The 21,958-nt window shown below is 37.7% G+C and overlaps 1 protein-coding gene and 1 pseudogene across 1 annotated transcript in view; both read left to right on the forward strand.

Annotated features, from left to right (window-relative positions):
- The window catches only part of LOC149143082 (Metallo-hydrolase/oxidoreductase superfamily protein), a 332,415-nt gene extending 317,368 nt beyond the window's left edge, over positions 1-15,047 (forward strand). Inside the window, exon 12 of the mRNA XM_089448872.1 lies at positions 14,703-15,047. Within this exon, the coding sequence (XP_089304998.1) occupies positions 14,703-14,821 (119 nt within the window). The 3' untranslated portion in view covers positions 14,822-15,047. The remainder of the gene's footprint in view (positions 1-14,702) is intronic.
- A 2,735-nt stretch (positions 15,048-17,782) lies between these two features.
- Positions 17,783-19,360, forward strand: LOC149143083 (F-box protein At3g58530 pseudogene; annotated as a pseudogene).
- The last annotated feature ends 2,598 nt before the right edge of the window (positions 19,361-21,958 follow it).

Here is a 21,958-nt window from a genome sequence, read left to right on the forward strand (position 1 = left end):
CAATCTATGATAGCGAGGAGGAACCTTACCATCTGGTGGGTAAAACTGTATCTGAGTCTCTGGAGGAATACAATGGAAAAGTTGGATCAATAAAGGAATATTTGCTACTGACAGTTGTTGATCGTTCTGATCTTGGTTGCCTGAGCTATCACCATTATTTTTATCTCAATGGCAATAGATAGTCATGACCAAGAAAAGGACATGGTTGCAGTGCTCTTGTCCTCTCTGTATGCTGATGTGATTGAACCTGAGCAGGTTAGCAAAGGTTTTAGCAAATTGCTCGACTCAGCAGATGATTTGGCCCTGAATATCCCTGATGCAGTAGAGGTTTTAGCACTATCTGTTGCTCGTGCATACTTCCTCCAACCTTTCTGACCAAATCATCGAAATCTCTTCCAGGGGATTCAAAGGGAGTTGAAGTAATTCAGAAGACTGAGAAAAGCTATTTGTCAGCTCCTCTTCATGCAGAAATGGTTGTGTGGACACAGATGCCCAAATGAAAAGAACATTCTTATAATGGATTGAGTAGTTTAATGCAATTGAAAGCAGTCATCTAGCAATGAAGAATTAAAGCAGCTGGCTTTGGATAATCTCATGGGAGGACTTCTTCACCCATTGAAGAAGGACCGTGATGATTCTTCATAGTTTCTTTCTGATTTGAACAGCAAGCTTCCTAGAAGCTTGCTGATACAGTTGCCGCATTGCACATTGTTGAAGGCTAGATGATTAACTGAAGTAAGACTTCAGAGGGAGCTATAGAATCCCTGGTCGAATGGCCTGATGACTCAGTTTGCCCAGTTATTTTTACAAGAAGGATGTCCATGTCAAAGGTCATTAGGTAAGACAAGATAGTTGATTATGATCATTAGACTCTAATGATGATTTGATATATCTTTGGTACATGAAATGTCACATGACAATGATTGGATGACTTTGGCACATGGACCAAAGGATTAATAGCAGGTTGTAGAGAGCTCGATGGGCAAGGTTACTTTCCCAATATTCAGAGGGAGCTATGATGCAATTATTGATTATGTCTGTCCAATAGATGATGATCCTCTCATTTATCAGTGTAAGAGGGAGTCGATTTTTAAAGTCAAGATGAAAGACCTAGCCTTGATGCACTTCTTCCTAAGCTTAAAGGTTTGATAAAATGGAGAAGTTGTTGATCTGGATATACACAACTTATGGGTGGTCTGAGGTACACTACCGAAAATTGCTAGATTGGTTTTGATTTTGGGTAGCATCGGATGTGTTCTAGCTCCAAAATTTTGTGGAGGGGCTAGAACATGAGATCTCCAAGACCCATAAATCGTTTGGAAAAATTCAACTTGGATGAGGAGTTATTAAAATGATTAATATTTTTAATGGGTTCCTAAGTCTAAGCTTAGGAAAACAAAAATATTAATGGGTATTAATAAGACTATGCGTGAGAAACTTCTAAGTGACAAGGATCAAGTCTGTTTTAATTAGTGAAGCACCACCCTTATTAAACCCGCGGGTAAGAACGGGTCAGAAGGGAGGACGGGTGACCCTCATTAAACCCGCGTTCTTTACCCTTACTCAGCGGGTTTTGTACAAGACCCGTTTACCCTCATTAGACCTACGGGTAGCCTATAAGACTCCCATCGGACCCCTATAAGACCCTTCGGGCAGCAAAACCCCCAAACTGTCCAAAAATTCGTTTTTTTAATTATTTTTTTTCTTTTTGGAAATGAGGTGGAGGAAAAGGGAAATTGGAGGGAAAATAAAACTTTATAAGCACCTCTCTCCCTTCTATTTCTCATTCATTTGTCATTTGAGTGTTTGGCTAATTTGTGTGAGTGTTGAAACTTGAGAGTGAAGCTAAAGGAGCGTGAAGGAGCTGTTGGAGGAGGCTAAAGGAGGCTTCACCGGATCAGACTAAGCTTCAGGTAGGCTTCATGAACCTAGTTAGAATGTTTTCCATGTATTTATTTTTGTTTTTTTTTTTTATGTTTGCAATTTTTTTTTTGATTGGGAATGCCTGTGGGTGAGAAACTCAGCCACACAGGGCCGCTGTGTGGCTGAGTTTATTACCCACATAGGGCTGCTGTGTGGCTGAGTTTCTCAGCCACAACCAAAAAAAATGCAAATTAAAAAAAAAATTCAAAACCAAAAAAAAAAATTTAAAACCAAAAAAAAATTTAAATTTATTTTTTTTCTTCCAGATTTTGTTACCATGCCACCAAAGGGTTTCAGACAGTCTCATGATTTGGCATGGGCACATGGTCAACGAATCATTCCCGGTAATGACCACAATATCAAGTGCAATTATTGCAATGCCACAATGTATGCAGGCATAAACAGGCTGAAATACCACCTAGCCAAAATTCCTGGGCATGGTGTGGGATGTTGTCAAAGTTTCCTTGATGAAGTCACTACTGAAATGGTAGCTGCTTTGGAAGCCATTAAAGAAGCAAGTTTTAAGAGGGCAAGAAGGAAGGATGAGATTGTTGGGATAGGTAGATCTTCATCTCAGAGTGAAACACAGTTTCAAAGTCCAGGTATTGGTAACTCCTCTTCAACTGCTATGGCAAACAAGAGTATAACCTCTTCTTTCTTTAGTTCTCGTACAACTCCAGGATCTCAACCAACCTTGGACAGTTTCAATGGTAAGAAGGGGAAGGAGGCAATATAGCAGTGAGGAGGCTTTGGTACCATAACAGTGTTTCATTCAACTATGCAAAGTCTTATTTTTATCAGCCCATGGTAGATGCCATTGCACGTGTTGGCCCTAGATACAAAGCCCCAACTTATAATGCACTTAGGAGGAAAGAACTAGATGAGGAGCTTGAGTGTGTCAAGGAACAATTGGAGAGCATTAAAAGCTCATGGAAATTTACAGGTTGTACACTTATGTCTGATGGGTGGATAGATCAGAGGGGTAGAACAATAATAAATTTTGTTGTAGCTTGCCCTAAAGGAACCATGTTCCTAAAATCCATTGATGCATCTACAAATGTAAAAGATGCACATTTGAGTTTTTCATTGTTGGCTAATGTGGTGGAGGAAGTTGGGGTTGCAAATGTTATCCAAGTAATCACGGACAATGCAACAAATTATGTGGTAGCTGGAAGGTTGCTTTGTGCCAAATATCCCACCATTTTTTGGACTCCATGCACTGCCCATTGCATAGACTTGATGCTAGAGGACATTGGGAAGTTGGAGTGGGTGCAAGACATTGTGCAAGAATGCAAGCATATTACCAAGTATATTTATAATCATGCTTGGGTGTTGAACCTTATGAGGGAATTCACATAGGGTGAGCTTAGTTGCCCAACTGTCACACGGTTTGTTACAAACTTTCTTTCCCTCCAAAGCCCTTTGTATGAGTACCAAGCTTTGAGAAGAATGTTTTGTAGCCAGCAATGGGTATTCTGGAAAGATAACACAAAACCGGAAGTAATGTCTGTGAAAACATATGTCTCTGCTGATAGTTTGTGGGACAAAGTGACTAAGATTGTCAGCTTCACTGAGCCCCTTGTGAAAGTCTTGAGATTGATGGATGGAGAGAAACCTGCAATGGGATATATTTATGAGGGCATGGACAGGGCCAAAGAGGCCATCAAGACTTTTATAAGGGAAATGAATCTAAATATATCCCTATATGGAAAATTATTGATTCCAGGTGGGACAAACAATTACATTCACCATTGCATGCAATAGGAGCATATCTCATTCTAAGCTTATTCTATAATGAGGGGTCTAGCATTCAAAGAGATCCCGAGGTGATGAGAGGTGTCATGATATGGACTGAGAAGATCTTTCCGGATGTACAAGGAAGCATTTGGCATGTTTGGATTCAACTCAAGCCAACATCTCAAGGACAAGAAAATGCTTTGTAAGTGTAAATTGTTAGAACTTAGCTTGTAATTTTGCTAGTTCTCTTTTATATGTTTGGCATTGCAAACTAATAATATTTGTTGTTATTTTTTTATAGCTCAGTGGTGGATAGATTGTGGCACTGAGGCACCACAATTACAAGAATTCGCCATGAGAGTTGTAAGTCAACCCTGTAGTGCTTCTTCTTGTGAACGCAATTGGTCAGTGTTTGAGCACATCCACAACAAAAATAGAAACAGGTTGGAGCATGATAGGTTGGAGAAGTTGGTTTTCATCTACTACAACTTTCGAATGCTGACAAAACAAGTGCAACCAAAGGATACAGATCCAATTTTATTGGATACTATTGATTTAGAGTTTGATTGGGTTGTGGAGGAGGAGACCCTTGATTTGAGTTGGCTTGATGAAGAGACTGAGGATCTCTCTAGTTTGCCATCTCAAATGGAGACTCCAAATACACCTGCCTAACAGTTGCTTCAACCTTCTGATGTTAGCACTAGCTCTACAAGGGCTTATTGTAGGCGTAGTCATCCATGAGTGATGAGACACAAGATTGTTATGAGACAATCGTTATCATTTATGACATATGTATTTGAATTTTGAACTCGCTGACATTTTTGGTTTTAATTATGGAATCATGAGTCCTTTTCTTATTCAATATCTAAATGTTTTGCTTACAAAAATTGAATGTGTTATGTTGTACTTTTATATATATGAGATGATGTTATGAATTATTGCATATATTGTGGTTTTTATAACTTATAAGGATTGGAATTATCATTAGTTTCTTTTTTGTGCTTAAAATTTACCATATTTTAAGTTTTTTTTTGTATTTTGACGAGTCTTATAAGGGTCGTTCTCGAGTCTTATACGAGTGAGAGTCATGCAACATTGGTTTTAATCTTAGCCGTTGATTAGGGACTTAATCTCGGTCGTTGATTCATCAACAAGAGAGGAGGCTTGAGGGTCAGTTGGAGGCACACTTGAGAGATCAATGAGTTCGATTTTTCTGGGGCGACATTTGCTGAGAAAAACGAACAAGTGATCTGTTGCAGTGAGCGGTAGTAGCAGAGAGTTGGATCGGAAAGGAGTTCCGAGCCAACGAGTACTAAGAAGAGAGGCATCAATAGCATCAGAGAGGCAACGCAAAGGCCTATGTAGCCCAGGAAGGGGCTCACGCAGGCCAAGAGAGTTCTTGCAGTGGCAGTGCGAGATAATCATCGGGAGTTCGAGATTTTGCTAGGAGTTCGATGTTCTGAGCTGGGAGGGCTGAAGTCGAAGCTCATGTGAGAAAATCGATCTAGCAGAAAAGTGATGCAGTCTCCTAAAGGCAAGATGCTGGCCCACACAGAGTGGATTGTGTTGGGATTTTCGCAGCGCTTGCCGGAGTTCGCCATTTAGTGGATCAGGGGTGACTTGGAGAACAAGGTAAACCCTTGTATGTATTTCTTCCTGCCGAGATTTCTCTGATAGGTTAGCTGGTGTGAGAGGAAACCTGTTGTACTTAGATTATGCTTGCTTAATAATACAAACCCTTTATATGCTGCACTGGTTTTCCCGCATTAGGTTTTTCCAGGGACGTTTGTCCAATAATAACGGTGTCCCTTGTGTATTTGTCTTGTTCTATTTTCAATTCATGATCTGTATGTATGTGTAGTTTGGAATAGTGTTTTCATCGTTGTTTAAATAATTAAATAACTTGTTGAATGTAAAAACAAGTAGGAGATGATAAATCGATGATTGTAGTAGGATTTCTGATGTGTAGATTTAAAAATTTTCACATGGTATCAGAGCATTGCAGATCATAGGAGACTGAAGACACCAGCGAGAGATCCAAAGAATTTGCTGCAGAGAAGCAACTGTCCCGAGTGACAGTGTTGTTTCAGAGGGATGCAGAGCCAAGGACTGATGCAGAGGCTCACGTAGTGCCTGCGTCAGCATTCCAAGCCTATAGAGGGTGACGCAGTACCCGAGAGGAGCTCACGCAGTGACTGCATCAGCTCTCTGGGCCAGCACAGAGCCTGAGAGGCTCAGATGAACCACACTGGTTGGTTCGAAACGCGTCGACAAATGATAGATCTTGTGATTTACGTCGAAAAATCTCTCATAAACCTGCTATGGATCACAGAAGCCTCAATTCAACAATTCAACAAGGCTCAATTCAGTTAGTTTTCGGGGCTGGAGAAGCAGTGCAGATTCTATCAGTGGAGTTGGTGGGCCATTGTTGCTGTTGGTGCAGAACAATGTCTGTGGAGACAAAGCCGAGGTATAGGGAGTCACTGCCTTGACAGATATCTAGCCAAAGAAATCTAGATCTGGGTTGCAGCAGCGAAGGAGGATTGGAGAGGAATGATTTGACATTTGGCCGGAGGATTTCCGTGAAGGAAATCAGGACTCAGAGGGATTCTAGAGGAGCTTATTCCTTAGAGGGTTTCTTGCACCAAAGAAATCCAGTTCCAAGTCTTGTTGGATTAGCAGCAGGAGAGGGAGAAGAGAACCAATCCTATTTTTTGAGTAGAGATGGTGGTCAATGGACTAACAGATTAGGACAAATTGGATGGAGCATCCAATTTTGTCATCTGGAAGACCAGGGTCCTAGCAATTCTAGACAAACATCGCGTCAAGGACTATGCCTTGAAAGTATTTGTTTTTCTTGTTGATGTTGATCCGTCAAAGAAGTATGAGAAGGCCCAGGCGAAGGCCAAGTGCATGATCCTAGACGGGGTCAAAGATCATGTAGTACCACACATTGCTGAGAAGGAAACAGTAAGGGAGATGTGGGAGGCACTGACCACCTTGTACCAGGGCACTTCCGTCCAACGAAAGATGCTATTAGAAAATCAGCTGAGATAGTACCAGATGCAGAAGGGAGAAGAGATCGATCCCTTCCTCCTCAGGTTGCAAGGGATTTGCGACCAGTTGACTTTCGTGGGGTCTACACCAGATCCTGAGTTCATGGTCAGGACTACCTTGAATGCAGTCACTGAGGACTAGGATACATTTTTCCAAAGTATCTTGGGCAGAGTGACTCTCCCCAATTGGGAGGAGATGTGGGTAGCTCTTCGACAAGAAGAGATTAGGAGGTTGACCAAGGCGATTAGGAGGTTGACCAAGGCAGGGAGTAGCGACAAAGGAGCCCAGGTCAAGAAGGAGGAGGAGGAGGATGCAACTCTCGCATCATCGAGACAATAAGGGCAACAAAAGAGAAAGAAGAAGGACATTTCCAAGGTCAAATGCTTCAAGTGTGGGGAACTTGGACATTTCGCCACTCAGTGCCCCCGGAAGAAGGGGAAGGAGGAGGCTTCTAACTCGAAGGCTGCTCCAGCAAAAGTTGACAGGGAAGGCGAGGATGACAATTGTGTCATGAGTGCTCATGCGCCTTTGGAGAAGAGGTGGGGCGATATGGTGTTGTAGTCGAGAGGACTACATGACGAGCAGGATCCTTGAGGTGCCCAAACTCTTGGATCACATACGGCTACGGGAGCCCTTAACAACAGTGGAAAAATTACGGGTGTCGGTTGGTGTGAGGTGTGATGGAGCAACAATGGTAGAGCTAGAGTCCCAGAGTTTAAGCAGCGCAATGGAGGTTGCAGCAGTGCGAGAGGCACATAGCAGATTGCAGTAGTGCAGTAGCAACAGAGGGTCGGCACATATTAGCAGCAGAGGTAGCTTCAGCATCACAGGGTATCCAAATTGACCAACATGTCAGTTTTGGGGTGGCTATACAGTTGCTTACTTCTCAACAACTGAGTTGCAATGCAATAGTTAATAGTGGCAATGTTGTGGACAACATGATGCAACATATTGAGAGGGAGTTGCAGTACAGATGCAATAGTGACAGTGGCAGTGTGCAATGGATGAAGGGCATTAGGCCAAGCATCAACAACACAAAGGACCGATGCAGTGGATCAATGTAGTACTTCTGTTGAGAAGTGTTACTATATCACATTCCTCGCTAAGAGGGAGTGTTGATTTTGGGTAGCATTGAATGTGCTCTAGCTCTGAAATTTTGTGGAGGGGCTACAACACGAGATCTCCAAGACCCAGAAATCATTTGGAGAAATTCAACCCGGATGAGGAGTTATTAAAATAATTAATATTTTTAAAGGGTTCCTAAGTCTAAACTTAGGAAAATAAAAATATTAATGGGTATTAATAATAATATGGGTGAGAAACTTCTAAGTGACAAGGATCAAGTTTGTTTTAATCTTAGCTGTTGATTAGGGACTTAATATCGTCCATTGATTCATCAACAGGAAAAGTATAAGAGGAGGCTTGAGGGTTAGTTGGAGGCACACTTGAGAGATCAGTCAGTTCGATTTTTCTGGGGCGAGGTTTGTTGAGAAAATCAAACAAGTGATCTGTTGCAGTGAGAGGGGCAGTAGAAAAGAGTTGGATTAGAAAGGAGTTCCGAGCCAATGAGTACCAAGCAGAGAGGCAACAATAGCATAAGAGAGGCAATGCAGAGGCCTATGCAGCCTAGGAAGGGGCTCACGTAGGCCAAGAGGGTTCTTGCAGTGGCAGTGCGAGATAATCGTCGAGAGTTCGAGTTTTTGTTGGGAGTTAGATGTTCTGAGTCGAGAGGGATGAAGTCAAAGCTCATGTGAGCAAATCGATCCAATAGATAAGTGACGCAGTCTCCTAGAGGCAAGACGTTGGCCCACACAGAGCAGATTGTGTTGGTATTTTTGTAGTGCTTGTCGGAGTCAACCATTCAGTGGATCAGTTGTGACTTGGAGAATGAGGTAAACCCTCATATTTATTTCTTGCTACCGAGATTTCTCTAATAGGTTAGTCGGTGCGAGAGGAAACCTGTTGTACTTAGATTCTGCTTGCTTAATAATACAAACCCTCTATATGCTGCACTGCTTTTCCGCATTTGTTTTTTCAGGGACATTTGTCCAAAAATAATGGTGTCCCTTATGTGTTTGTCTCGTTCTATTTTCAGTTCATGATCTGTATGTATGTGTAGTCTTCAATAGTGTTTTCATCGTTGTTTAAATAATTAAATAACTTGTTGAAAATAGAAACAAGTAGGACATGATAAACCAGTGATTGCAGTAGGATTTCTGATGTGTAGATTTAGAAATTTTCACAACGTTGTTTAAATAATTAAATAACTTTCTGAATATAAAAGCAAGTAGGAGATGATAAACCAGTGATTGCAGTAGGATTTTTGATGTGTAGATTTAGAAATTTTCACAATTAGTAGTATGGTGAATGAAAAGAGCACATCTAGGTGCTATAATCCACCTTTATTTGATGGATGAATCAAAGACTGAAGTCTGGGAGCATCATTGAGGTTGAATATATAAAGTAGCAAGCATGGCTTATTATGAAACCATTTGAGGAAGCTCTTCAGTGAGCCATTTGAGCATGTGCTGGAAACCTCTGTTGTATATCACAGAGTGGGATTCACTTTTTAGAGAATCTCGTATTCCACGACCGCTCCGAACATATTGGCATCAGATACCACTTTATTTGGGATTTGGTACAGCTAGGAGCAATCAAGCTCCATCATTTCAAGATGGATGTGCATGTTACCATCATCCTCACAAAGCCTCTTGGCAAGGTCAAGTTTATCTTCCTTTAGAGAGAGGTTGGGAGTCGTGGAAAGATCCTACTATGAGGATCTCAGTTAAACATTGACCTGTGGGAGCTCTTGGGGGCCTGGGGTACTTCTTGATGCTATGTGCAACCATAGGGTGAGTAGTTCACCTTCCCCTACGATTGATGGATATGCATAGGAGTGGTTCACCTTCTCCTGCGAATGCCCCAGCATACATCCTACCCATGTAGTCTGGGACTCATCGAAAGTACCTCTCATCTGGCCAATGAGTTGGAAAAAGAGGATAGGCACCATAGCAATATAGATGGACACATCGGGCATTGTTGTACTCCTTATATCTAGGATGCATGGTGTTCAACAACTTGATCTAGGATCAAGTCTGATTGGGGTTCAACCCCTAGTTATGTGGACTAACTTTTCTCAGTGGAGAGTGGTAAGGTCTTGTGACTCATTCTGTTCTTCTTATTACCTATATCAGTGTTCAACAGAGTCGAGATGGGATACATAAATTGTTCATGATGACATGATGTCACGTTGATCGATGGTCAGATATTGATAGGTGGAATTCTCCCTAGTTGAGAGGGAGTGTTAAAATTGGAAACGAGGGCCAAATTCCACTTTCGACAGCTCATTTGATGGAGATAATTATTGCATTGAATTCCTATTTTCGAGAGGACGAAAATCGACCTAAAGATCACTAAATTTGGACAAGGAGAAATATGTTTTTGAAGTAAAGACCTTACATATGCAAATTGTCAAGGTCAGCCACATCCTCATGTAGGCTCATGAAGCCCAAGCAACATGTCTCTTGACCCTCAATGATTTGTATAAATAGAGGTGACCTCCAACCTCATTAGACACACCCGTGTGCACCATTCTTGTGATAATACATCTTTGTGGCAGTGAAGTTGTTTGGAGGATAAGACGTGGAAGAAAGTTTTTCTGGGATATCTATCTTCTGTTGCAGGTCTGAGTTATCTCAAAGGTTGGCCGCAGGCATAAGGGAATATCTGGAGTACTTGGGTGTGTTTTTATGATGTGGGAACCCTCTCCTAGGTGAGCCGCAACTACATGGAGTATTTCTCAAGTAGGTCACAGGCCTAATCTTGTTGATTAGGGGGTTGAGATACTTCAGATGGACAACCACAAGCCTTGAGGTAAATTTGACGTAGTTTGGGTGGGTAAATTTGTCCTTACAAGTTTGAAATCAAGAGTTGAAAGGCAGGCTGTGTTTGTGTATTGTTTTTGGGTTGGCTTGTGAACAATTTGGGGATGAAAGTCTCTCCTTGAGAGGTCGCACTTTAGAGAAGTTACTTCAGGATGGGTTGCCAGCCTGTACAAGGCGAGATAAGGGGGACGAGAGGCCTTATTTGGGTATAGACCAGCCCTAAGGTCCAGTGAAGGGCAACATCTTGTTTGCCTAGAAGAGTCGCAGTTGAAGGGAGGAGTTTTGGCATTGTTAAGTGAGACAATGGTGGACTGAAAGTAACCCTAACTAGATCAAGCTTCTACAACAGTATGTCATCAACTTAAGAGGGCACTATTTGTCTGCTCCAAAATTGCATTTTTGGGCCATCTATTTATCTAAGGGTAGTGATAAATGATCTCCAAATTGGCAACCCAATTCTGACCTTGAAGCATTGTACTCACTCTTTGTTGAGCATTTGATATTACTAATAAGAATAATTGATCAAGGTTTTTCCCCATCTTGGGGTTTTTCCCTGGCTTGAGCCATATTCTTGTGTTCTTTTGTCTTGGCTTGTCTTCCACATTTATTGTTTATGTTCTTTGTTCAGTTACTGTCAATGTGATAATGATTTATGTGATTGCTAATGAAAATGAAATGGATTGATAAATGGGCTAATGTGGAATGTTGAAATAATTGTCCTAAGCAAAGAACATGTTAACCAAAAATTAACAATTAATAACTCAATAAAAACCTACTTGGGCTCTCATCCCAGGGTAATGACCTAACTGAGAAATTTATAGTTACAATATACCTTGGATTTGATCCAGCTGATCAGGCCCTAGATTTGTCCTTAATCTCTTTGGTTGTTTTGGGTCTCCAATGCTACACTTCCACACCTTCCTTAGACCCAACACAGTAGAATGGGAGTTCTTCTCTACCCACCACTAAGATGTTTCTCTCGATGTCTTGTGTTGTTGTACAATATGTCTTTCTTGTCTCCTTAACCTTGCTTTTATAACTTTACATTGAGCTAAATCTCTTACCTTAATCTCCAAAGTGATTCATGGTCGAGATTAGATCTCACCTCATGGGAGATCAACGGTTGAGATTAAAACATAATCACTAAAGTAAATGATTTATTTTTCCTAAGTTTCTTTAACTAAATGACAAACATAATTAATTCTATGTTTTCCCTAAGTTAGACTTAGGCTAAGTTACAATAGCAACTCACTCATTACTTGAGCTAGTGTACTAAGGAGAATTTGGGTGACTTATACATGCCTAGACACTTAGGCCTATGCACAAGTACCTACCCAAGCTACAAAGATCAACAATGTGGATGCACTTTGGATTGGCCAAGCAAAAATTGAAGAGCAACATTCAATATGTATAAAATTTGAGACTTTGCAAAGGAAAAAACCATGTGTGATATTTCATGGCATTAAAACCATTCTATATCTTAGAACATGTGTAGAAATATATATCCGTTGATTTGATTAAGACAATATGACTTTTATAAGGTGTGAACATTGTTCTAGTTGTGGGTGTATCAACAAATCATGCTTAGTCTTATAATATAAGGATCCAAACTAAGTTCACGAGAAGTTCGATAATATAAGCTATCAATGTAATATCAATTTTCAGTAATATAAATACATTTACGAAGCTTACAAAAAAAAAGAAGTTTGGTAATATAATTGTTTATGGAGAATGTTTATGGTTAGATGGTTTTCCCAAAATCATTATTAGTTATTGCGAACCAAAGTTTATAAATTTTTCTACAGAGAACCATTTAAACGATCTAGGATATCACATTCATAATTAAAGAACACCACCCATAAATAAATATAGAAACTAAATTAGTGAACAAAATCTTGCTTCAAAATTAATAAACGAGTCTAGTTTCTAGGAAGAACCATTTTGACTATCAAGGATATCACTTTCATGATTAAACAACATCACCCATAAATAAATGTATAACTAAATTAAAAATCTTGAAGTTACATATGCTCGTTCACAATTAATAAATAAATCTAGTTGAATGGTGAGATAACACCTCAAACTTCAACAAAGATAACCTAGTTTATAGGCTTATATGGTTGCATTTTCTTTCATTGAAAAAATTATAAAAAAATCATTTGGAGTAGGCCTAGAAAAAGATCAAAATCCTTAGCACTTGGCGAATGCACAAATTTGAATGAAACAACAAATGGACAGATATCAATTTGAGGAAAATTTCAATAAGGGAAGTGTGTTTGTGTTTGCTTCTAACCATACACATCTCATTAAATGTTGAATCAAAGGGAAAGAAGTACAAAAAAGGCATACCAATTTCAAAATTGACTTGGTCGAGTTGCACATGTTTCAAAATCTACTAAATAAATGATTATTCCATAATATATTCTACGAATTTGGCTTATAAATAAATTGGGTATGTACGTTTTAACTAAACAAATTTCCAATATTTGGAAAAGTATGAAATTTGAAGCTAGCCCCGAAGGGAATCTAGATACAAAAACAATATCTCTCCAAGCAAAACAAAGCATTGCATGCTTAATCAAATGTAGAAACCTACTAACGAGGAAGAATCTTGATGAAATGATGATTTCCATGCATAACCCATTGTCATATCCTGACATTGAGGCAAGGAAAACATCTTGAGAGAGAGAGAGAGAGAGAGAGTTGTTTTGTACATAGTCAAACTAATGAATAAATAATCAAATAATTATGATCAATATGAAAAAAGGGTTCCATGTAAACCGTTCACACATCATTGATCAATAAATACAATATATTTATTATTTATGTGTTTCTACAATGTACAAATTTAAGGTAAATGTGTTTGGATAATCCACGTCCCATACACATACAATGCATGCATGCATTAAAGGCGTCCTTGCATGTGCGTGACATGTGTCACAGGTAAATGGGTAAATATTGATAGTAGGAATGTGATTCACATGCTTGAATACCCTCATTCTTAATCTTGTTGCTTTGTATACAATATTTGAATGTGTGTGTGTGTGTGTGTGTGTGTGTGTGTGAGAGAGAGAGAGAGAGAGAGAGAGTTTTAATTGAATTTTATTAAACATCTATGAGGCCAAGTAGCCAATGGATGGAAACACTCACAACTGATGCAACATTTCATCATAAAAATGAAAGAAGAGATGAATGCAAGGAGGAAATATGTATAGTGTAATACAAAGAAGCTTTAGATTACTCATCTAGTTTTGATCTTCTCCTCACTGAAGGAAAATCTCATGACCTTGTTTTTGGCTTCAGTAACATATCTCTCATGTGCATCGTTATTGAGGCTTACATATGTGTGTCCACTACATGACCCCCTTGGAATGTTGTCTCCAAATTGATGTTCTATAATTTTGCTCTTTTCTTGATATGTGGTCGTGTGCCTCAATATGCAATAGGAAATTGGCATTAAATCTCCACAACTTCTTTCCCACGAACATGCCAAGCCCTCTTTCCCAATTCTTCCTTTGTTCTTCCCATATTCTTGTTTCATATCTTAATCTATGTGAGTTGGTTCTTATTTAGGACAAAATATGTTTCTATCTCCATGGGATGTTAAGCTTCAAGTGTTTTGGAAGTCTATTTTTTCTTTTTATGTTGAAGTTGTATATGTGGTATTGTTTCTTCTTATCTTTTCTATGATACTCTTGTAAGCAAATTTTCACCACATTCCTACCAACCAAGCAACTTGCTTCTAGTTTGTTTCGATTGTGAAGCCAATTCTTATATCGTAGTCCTCATGCATTTTCCTTCCTTTTTAAACTTTCTTCGTAGATCTTGTTCAATATCCTTTTGTGGTCCATGGCTTCCATTCGCTTTGCATAATATTAGAAGCTTTCTTGAATTCTATTGGTATAAACATGTGTTTTCCAAAGGTATCTCAACCTTTACTCTAAGAAAGTTGATTAGAGACATAGAGTAGGCATGTGTATTCAAGTGAATGTAATAAGGAAAAGGAAGGATATTCAATGAAAATGATTGTTAGCCTTCTCATAAAGTTGGTTGAGAAATGATAAAGAGTGTTGACAATACTTGTTTTATTGTGTTTCTTAGGGATGATGCACTTGATGAATCATGATAAAATCAATGAAGAGCTAGCAAGGTTACAAGACTCTGAAGGTCTTGACATCCAACTAAGCTATGATGGATTATGTATTCCTATAAACCTTTGAGTGCAATTTTTTTTTGTTATAACAAGTCAAATTTCCATATTAATTTTTCATTAGCTACAAATATCAACAAAATTCAAATGGCTTAATAAAAATTGTACAATCAATATTCTTTTTGAACTTGCTATATTTTTCCTTTCCTCTTTTTATTAGCAAGGGAGGAGAGAAGTTGTATTCGTATTATGAAAGTATAAAAGTTGGACCAATAAAAGTAGAAATTTCCTTTGCATTTCCATTTTCTTTTACATTATTCCTTAATTTGTTAAATTGGAATTATTCTACCATCAACAAAAAATTTCAAGGATATATATGATGCAATAATTTACAAACTATCTATAGTAGCATTTAAAGTACTTTTGTAGTATAAATGAAAAATAATTACATAATCTTAATGAGAAAGATACACACATGAGGTAGAAACTAGAGGTGGAAGAAGCATGCCTTATTTGAGAATGTGATTCATTCCTAGTTAGTGTCTATGTTATTGTTCTTCTCATATATCTCTATTATTGTTCCTCATACTTCATTGGAACTTATGGTGACTAAAAAGACTACATGTTATATTGATACAAATGCATGTTCTTAGAAGAGGTGGTTGCAATTGTTTTAATAATCTCATGGAAACAATGGAGCTAGATGTTCAAACACAATCACAAGCATATTCAGTTAACACATTACATTATGTTTACCTCTAAGAGATTGGTTCCATATCACTCTCTCATTTACATAACACAAGGATCAATTTTTTTTTAAGAAATAAGATTAAGAGATTGTAATTTGATATTACTAATTGACCCTCACCTAAATATGCATCATCATGACCTTCACTTGTGGTAATGTTTTTGTATTTTGCCATGCTAATGATAATTTTGGACAACTTTAATTTGATTTTCCCTTTGAACCCAATTAAAATTTAAAACATGCATGGATCCTTTATTAAGGAGCTTAAAGTCAAGATTCCTTGAATTTGCTGTAGAATTTTTGAGAATTTATCAAGTAATGCAATTTCATGAAACTTCACCTCATTTGCTTGAGCATTCTTGAATCTAATCCTTGTGAACATGTAGCCTTATGGTTGACCTAAAATACTAAATTATAACAATAATATTTGACTTCCTTTTAACCTAATTTCACTAAGTAGCTCAAGAGAATAAATATTGTAAGAGTGTATTTTAATTCCAAATTGGTACAATCTTTGGGTGCACCTTTCAAGGCATATAATAGATTTGAAATGTATTAATGCTAGATATTATAGCTATTTATCTTCTAGATATGTGTTAAGTCAACATGAAAATGGGTCAAAATATACTCAATCAAGATAACATAAGCTAAAAATAAAATGTACAAGCACACAATATTTGGATTCACATGTGCACACACACACACACACATGCTCTCTCTCTCTCTCTCACAAACACACACACACACACACACACAATATTAAGAACAATTGCATACCACAATTTCTCAATAAGTGCCTACGCTTTATATTTGAGTAAATATGTTAGTAGATACATCAAAATTATCATTGAAAATCCACTGCTTATTTTATTATTCTCCATATAAGTTCAATTTTAGACTTTAAAATTTCTTTAATGAAATATATATGTCCATCCTAGGGCTTGATCCCTTAAACCCTAAAACTTCAATTCTTGCATCAACATAAGCACCAAGACCTCCCTGACACATCAAAGATACAATAAGTGAGTCTTCTTATAGACAAGGTATTACTCCAAGCCTAAGGCTAATCAAGCTAATCTCTCCATGATCTTGCCCTAGCCTCACATCTCACAAGAATAAGGCTCTAAAATCATTCAAGGCATTAGCTCCACTCTCCATGTCTTCTACTAGGGTAGAAATACTCGCACTAGAATAAGATCCAAAATAACCATCATCGTCCTCAATCTCATGTTTATAGTTTACATGAACAACATAAACACTAGCATCACAAACAATCTCTCTAAGAACATTTGTTACATCTCTCCCTTTCTTTGTCTTCTCCTTGGATATCCTCATGAACCTTAATGTCATGCTCCTAGGCCTTCTTCATGAACATTAGTGTCGTGCTCCCTATAAGACTCCTCGAATATAATACAAAGAACATATCATAATGATGATAGTATATACAAAGAGCTTTCTTCTCCTAGGCAAGGGAGGCTAAGATAAAACAATGACATAAGTTAATATCAATAAACAATAAGACAACCCTACATCAATCACACTAGAATATATGGATGTACATTTGTGAAAGTATGATTTATCCAACCCTCAAAGTGAAATTCCCTCTAAGCATAATCGTCTTTGGGTTCAATGCCCCTCTAAGATGGCATGCCCTACAACATGATGTTTATTTAATGCTTTCTTTATTAAAGGTCTTGGCATTGATGTTAAATATTTTAGCTAGTGTTCAGGTTGAGAAAGATATTTGACAAAAAATAGAGCTAAGAGCACCCTTAGATTTTGTCCAAGATGTTTATACACACACAAAATTTGAATTCAACCATACAATAGAGTATAGTGAGCAAGGGGAAAACATTTAGTGGTAATTTATTGAAGGTTTGATTGCACAATCAAGATTAGTTTTTTGGGTTTATTTGATTATTCTTGTGACAACTCAACATCCAACAACCATTGTCAAGAATTAAATATTCATGTAGTTTCTTGTTCAATGCTTTGAATGGAGGTTGATTTAGGACTTGGTGACCACAACAAATCTACAATCATCTCATCTCCTATAGCCAAGAAATTTATGAAAGGGATATATCATTGGTAGATGTCAATATTGTGAATTACAACATTTATTTTGCAGGAGCATATTCAATTCTTGATAGTCTATAAACTCTTAAAAGACCACTATATTAATTGGCAATTGCGCATAATGGCCTCGACAGTCCTATGGCAATGTCTCTGGAAATTTCTTGAAAGCTTGCAGGGTAGAAGTCCTTAACTTGCGAGAAATGAACAATGCAGGTGAACAACTTATTGCAACTCTTTCACTATTGTGATACCAAAATGTCAAGGAGATAAACCTTGAATTTTCTCAAGATATTAAAGACAAACATATCATGTCTCTTAAGTGCATGTTACTCTAGAGAGTATAGTGTATCAATTTAAATGCTTGCCAAAAAGTCACTGATAGTGGAGTAGAGCCAATAACTATTACATGTCCTAAACTAAAGTCTTTTTCTATCTATTGGAATGTAAGGATCACTAATTTGGTTGTTGAATACCTGGTCAAGAACTGCAATCAAATAGTTTCATTGAATTTGAGTGGTTGTAAGAATCTCAAAAATCAAAGTTTGAAACTTATTGTGAATCATTACAAAGGACTAAAACATTTGAACTTAACCAGATGCGTGAAGTTAATAGATAATGGGTTGTCACAATTTTAAAGAGTTTTCCAAGCATAGAATATCTTAACCTTTCTACATATTCATGTTTTATTAATAAGTCCTACAAAGAGATCTCACATCTTACAAAGTTAAAAGTCTTGCACTTGTGTGGTGCCTAGAATCTATTTGATTAAGGTATTTTATCAATAGCCAATTGCAAGAAGTTGGTATCATTGAATTTGACTTGCTTTGTTCATGTTACAAATGTTGTTGTCAAAGCAAGTGCTTAAAATTCCCTCTCACTTGAATTTCCTAGGTGGGTTTGTACAACTTTTTCGAACCTAAAAATTTGAGTTGGGAAATTGAATTGAAAAATGTATTTAATAATAGAACAAGGATGGCACAGAGAACATTGGCCAGGTATATGAACTATGGCTTGGAGCATAATTTGTAGAGTATGATGAATGTATCTTTTATGAGGGCATTCTTCAGTGAATTTAATGTCTTAAACTGCTAACATAAATTATCGACCAGGGTTAGTAAACTAATGAAGTGTGGTGCACAATATGTGCTTAGTTAACTTTGTTTCTCACTTCGTTGAGTATGTTTTTGTATTGTTTTGAGGGTTTTGTCTTTTATGCCTAATGATTTTAATGGATGTTAAGTGTCAATGATCAACTAAGTCTAATGGATGTTTAATATAAAAACTAATTTCTAAGAAGGAAGAAAATGAAATGTACTTCAACTAAATTAATTTGCATAAAATCAAATCAAAAACTTGAATGGTTAGTCTAATCTAGGCTGACACTGTGTCTATCAAAAACATATCATTATTCTAGATACAATTGTATTCATTGATAAGATGAAAATGAAATCACTTTCTATCCTATCCTTGAAAACTCTTAATAAAAAATAAAGCTAATCCTATTCTATGAAATGAAAGTAAGCAATATAAAAACAACTATGATCTACTGCATGCTCAAATACTATTATGAATATTCAATATAGGAAGATGTCGAAATCATCTTCTTGAAATGACTTAAGCAATTGAGTATACATTAGATGTGATATAAGAAAGCATCATAAAAGCATGGAAATGAAAACTTGCAGCGATTATGTGATCTAATGCCTCTTAGGCAAACCAAATTGGAAGAACTACCTTCTTGGGCTTGCTGATCATGAGATTATATAATGTGGAGTACTGAAGGAGGTATGTTTTATTGATTATTTTGTCATCTTTTCTTTAAAGACTTATAATCCCTCTGCATTATGAACTAGGTAATAAATAAGAAAATATGGCAAAATCTATGAGGATTGTATATAACGCAAGATAACTAATAATCACCATTTTCTTATGCAGAAAAAGGGAAAAACGAAATATTGTCATCGCAAGGAAAAAGACAGAACAGAGTTAACTGTTGTCCCTGTGGGAGGAAACCATATGCAGACACGACAATCCAAACTGAAGCATATTAGCCAAGTAAAGGAAAGGGAGATATCGAATCGGCGCAAGAAAACAAAGGGATAATTGGAATTAACAGTTTGGTGAATCCCTCAGGATCCTCTGATCCTGAGGGATCGCAATCTTAACTATTTGTGCATCATTGATATCTTTGCCCAGCTGTTATAAAAAGAGGCAGCACTGTTAGCCCAAGGGACCGGTTGTTGTTACTTTTATGTAATTCCTTGTTGTATTCAAAACTTTGATCATCGACTCTCGTTGAGAAGTGATCCACTGTAACTCTGTTTTAATGCTTTAATACAAATCTGGTTGATGTTCCACCTTTGATGCTGGAATAATTTCAAGCGGTGTGTCCTTGGAGGCTAAGGGCCCGGCCCTGGTGGAACACTTGCTCTTGTACCATTACCTTTAGTTCGTGTGTGGTTTGCATTATCAGCTTTGATCGGTAATTTGGCGTGTTTTGTTATTTTATATCAAAGCTCTGTTATATTTACAATATCGTTCTCTGTAACAGGAAGGTCGTATTGTTCATTCTGACTTTATAACGTATTTTTGTTCCTTTAAGTCATTAATGTAACATTACTGTTCTTTACAGAATGCTATTGCTGTTCAATTGTAGAGTAACCGAGATGTAATATTCTTAAGTTGGTATTACTGTATTCGTCTATGGTTTACACTTCATTACGATTGCTGTTCAATTGACATTGTTGTTCCATTATGAATTTCGATCGTTATCCTTTATAACTGAGATCAATATTTGTGGTATTCGAGTCAGATTATTGTTTCTCTTAATATCTATGTGTGTTGTGTGTTTTATTTATTTCGGTACTATATATTCACAATTGGCTCTAAGCGTTGTTCTATATTTCATTGGTAATTGGTTGCCGTTCCATTTCTATTTGTTGTCCGATTTATTCTTAGAGTAAGGATTGCTCTTTGATTCCTATAGGGTACGATTGCTGCCTTCATTTTCTTAGAGTAAAGTTTCGCTGTGTATCAAGACTAGTTGTAGTTTCATTTCCTAGTTGCTGTTCAATTCCAGTTGCTATTCCATTTCCTGCTATTTGCATTGCCATTGCATTAAACGATCTGAAACTATAGTGAGCATTGACATTCGTTGTCTAATTCCCAAATTGACAATTTGTTCCTTGATTGTCTTTAGTTACATCAGTTTACAGAGGGATGAGTTATTGTTACTATACCCTTGACTGATAATTTACGTAGTCTTCTGAATGCATGATTTAGGCTTTAAAGTGCTTTGTTGTAAGTATATTTTATTTTAAGCATCCGTTTACTCTTGTATTTTCTTGAGCACTATCCTACTAGCATTACTCTGACAAATGACCGCCTCAAACTGAGTACATTCTTTGAGATAACAAATCGTTTCTGGATTGACAAGTTAAAGTGAAGTAATTAGAGGTGAAAAAGACCCTTTTTACGGAACGAAATTTTGGCGCCGTTGCCAAGGAAGAGTGTAGCCATTTGTTTCTTTTCCAGAGTAGTGTAAGACCCTATTAGGAAAGAACTAGGTTTTAAAAACAGAAGGTAAGAACCTGCGTGTGGAGTATGTAATAGCCCTGCTCCCCTGCCCGCTTTCCTGTAGATTTTTTGCTGTTTTGTTTGGGTAGAACCTAGCAGTTGATTTGTGCGCATGACTAAGAAGAAAAAGCCAGAAAAGAATCCCAAACCTCTACCCAAGCCTGATAAAGCTAAAGGGTCGGTGACCCTTGGTCGATCGACCTTGATAGACGAAATCCTTAAGAAAGCATAATCTCAGCCTTCAGTAGGACCTAGAAAAGTTACTTCTAGACAGCCTACTAGTTCCCTTCAGGCCACAGGATCACCCTCTGTAGCCTTTGCTGAGGAAATCATTGTAGGAAGGGAACCTTAGCAATCTCTGTGAAGGAAGAGGAGAAACAGGAGAAGCTGAAGAACCAACATCTCCTCTTAGGATAATTCAGCCATTAAGCAGCCCAGATAAGGGAAGTGCTGCAAAAATCGTTTATAATGAAGTTGAACAACCTGAATCTCCCCAGACATTAGGCACTCTCATCATCCCAGATAAAGGAAGTGTTGTAAAGGTCATCCCCATTAGAGCCATTCCCCCTCGACAACCTGGGAATACCCTCCTAGATATCCCAGAAGGCTATTGGCATATATTTGACCAAATGGCCCAGAACCAGCCAAACACCCAAACCTCTACATTGCAATACCCCATTGTGGATACTGCAGCTAATGCACCTATGAAAGAAATTCCTCTTCAGCATATCCCCACATTCCATGGCCTTACATCAGAAAATCCAAATGCATTCATGTTTAAATTCGATGTGTTGTGTAGAAGATATG

This window comes from Pinus tabuliformis, chromosome X, assembly GCF_031772625.1.
Source record: "Pinus tabuliformis cultivar Carrire ecotype Pingquan chromosome X, CPIR1, whole genome shotgun sequence".
In the NCBI taxonomy this organism is placed as follows: domain Eukaryota; kingdom Viridiplantae; phylum Streptophyta; class Pinopsida; order Pinales; family Pinaceae; genus Pinus; species Pinus tabuliformis.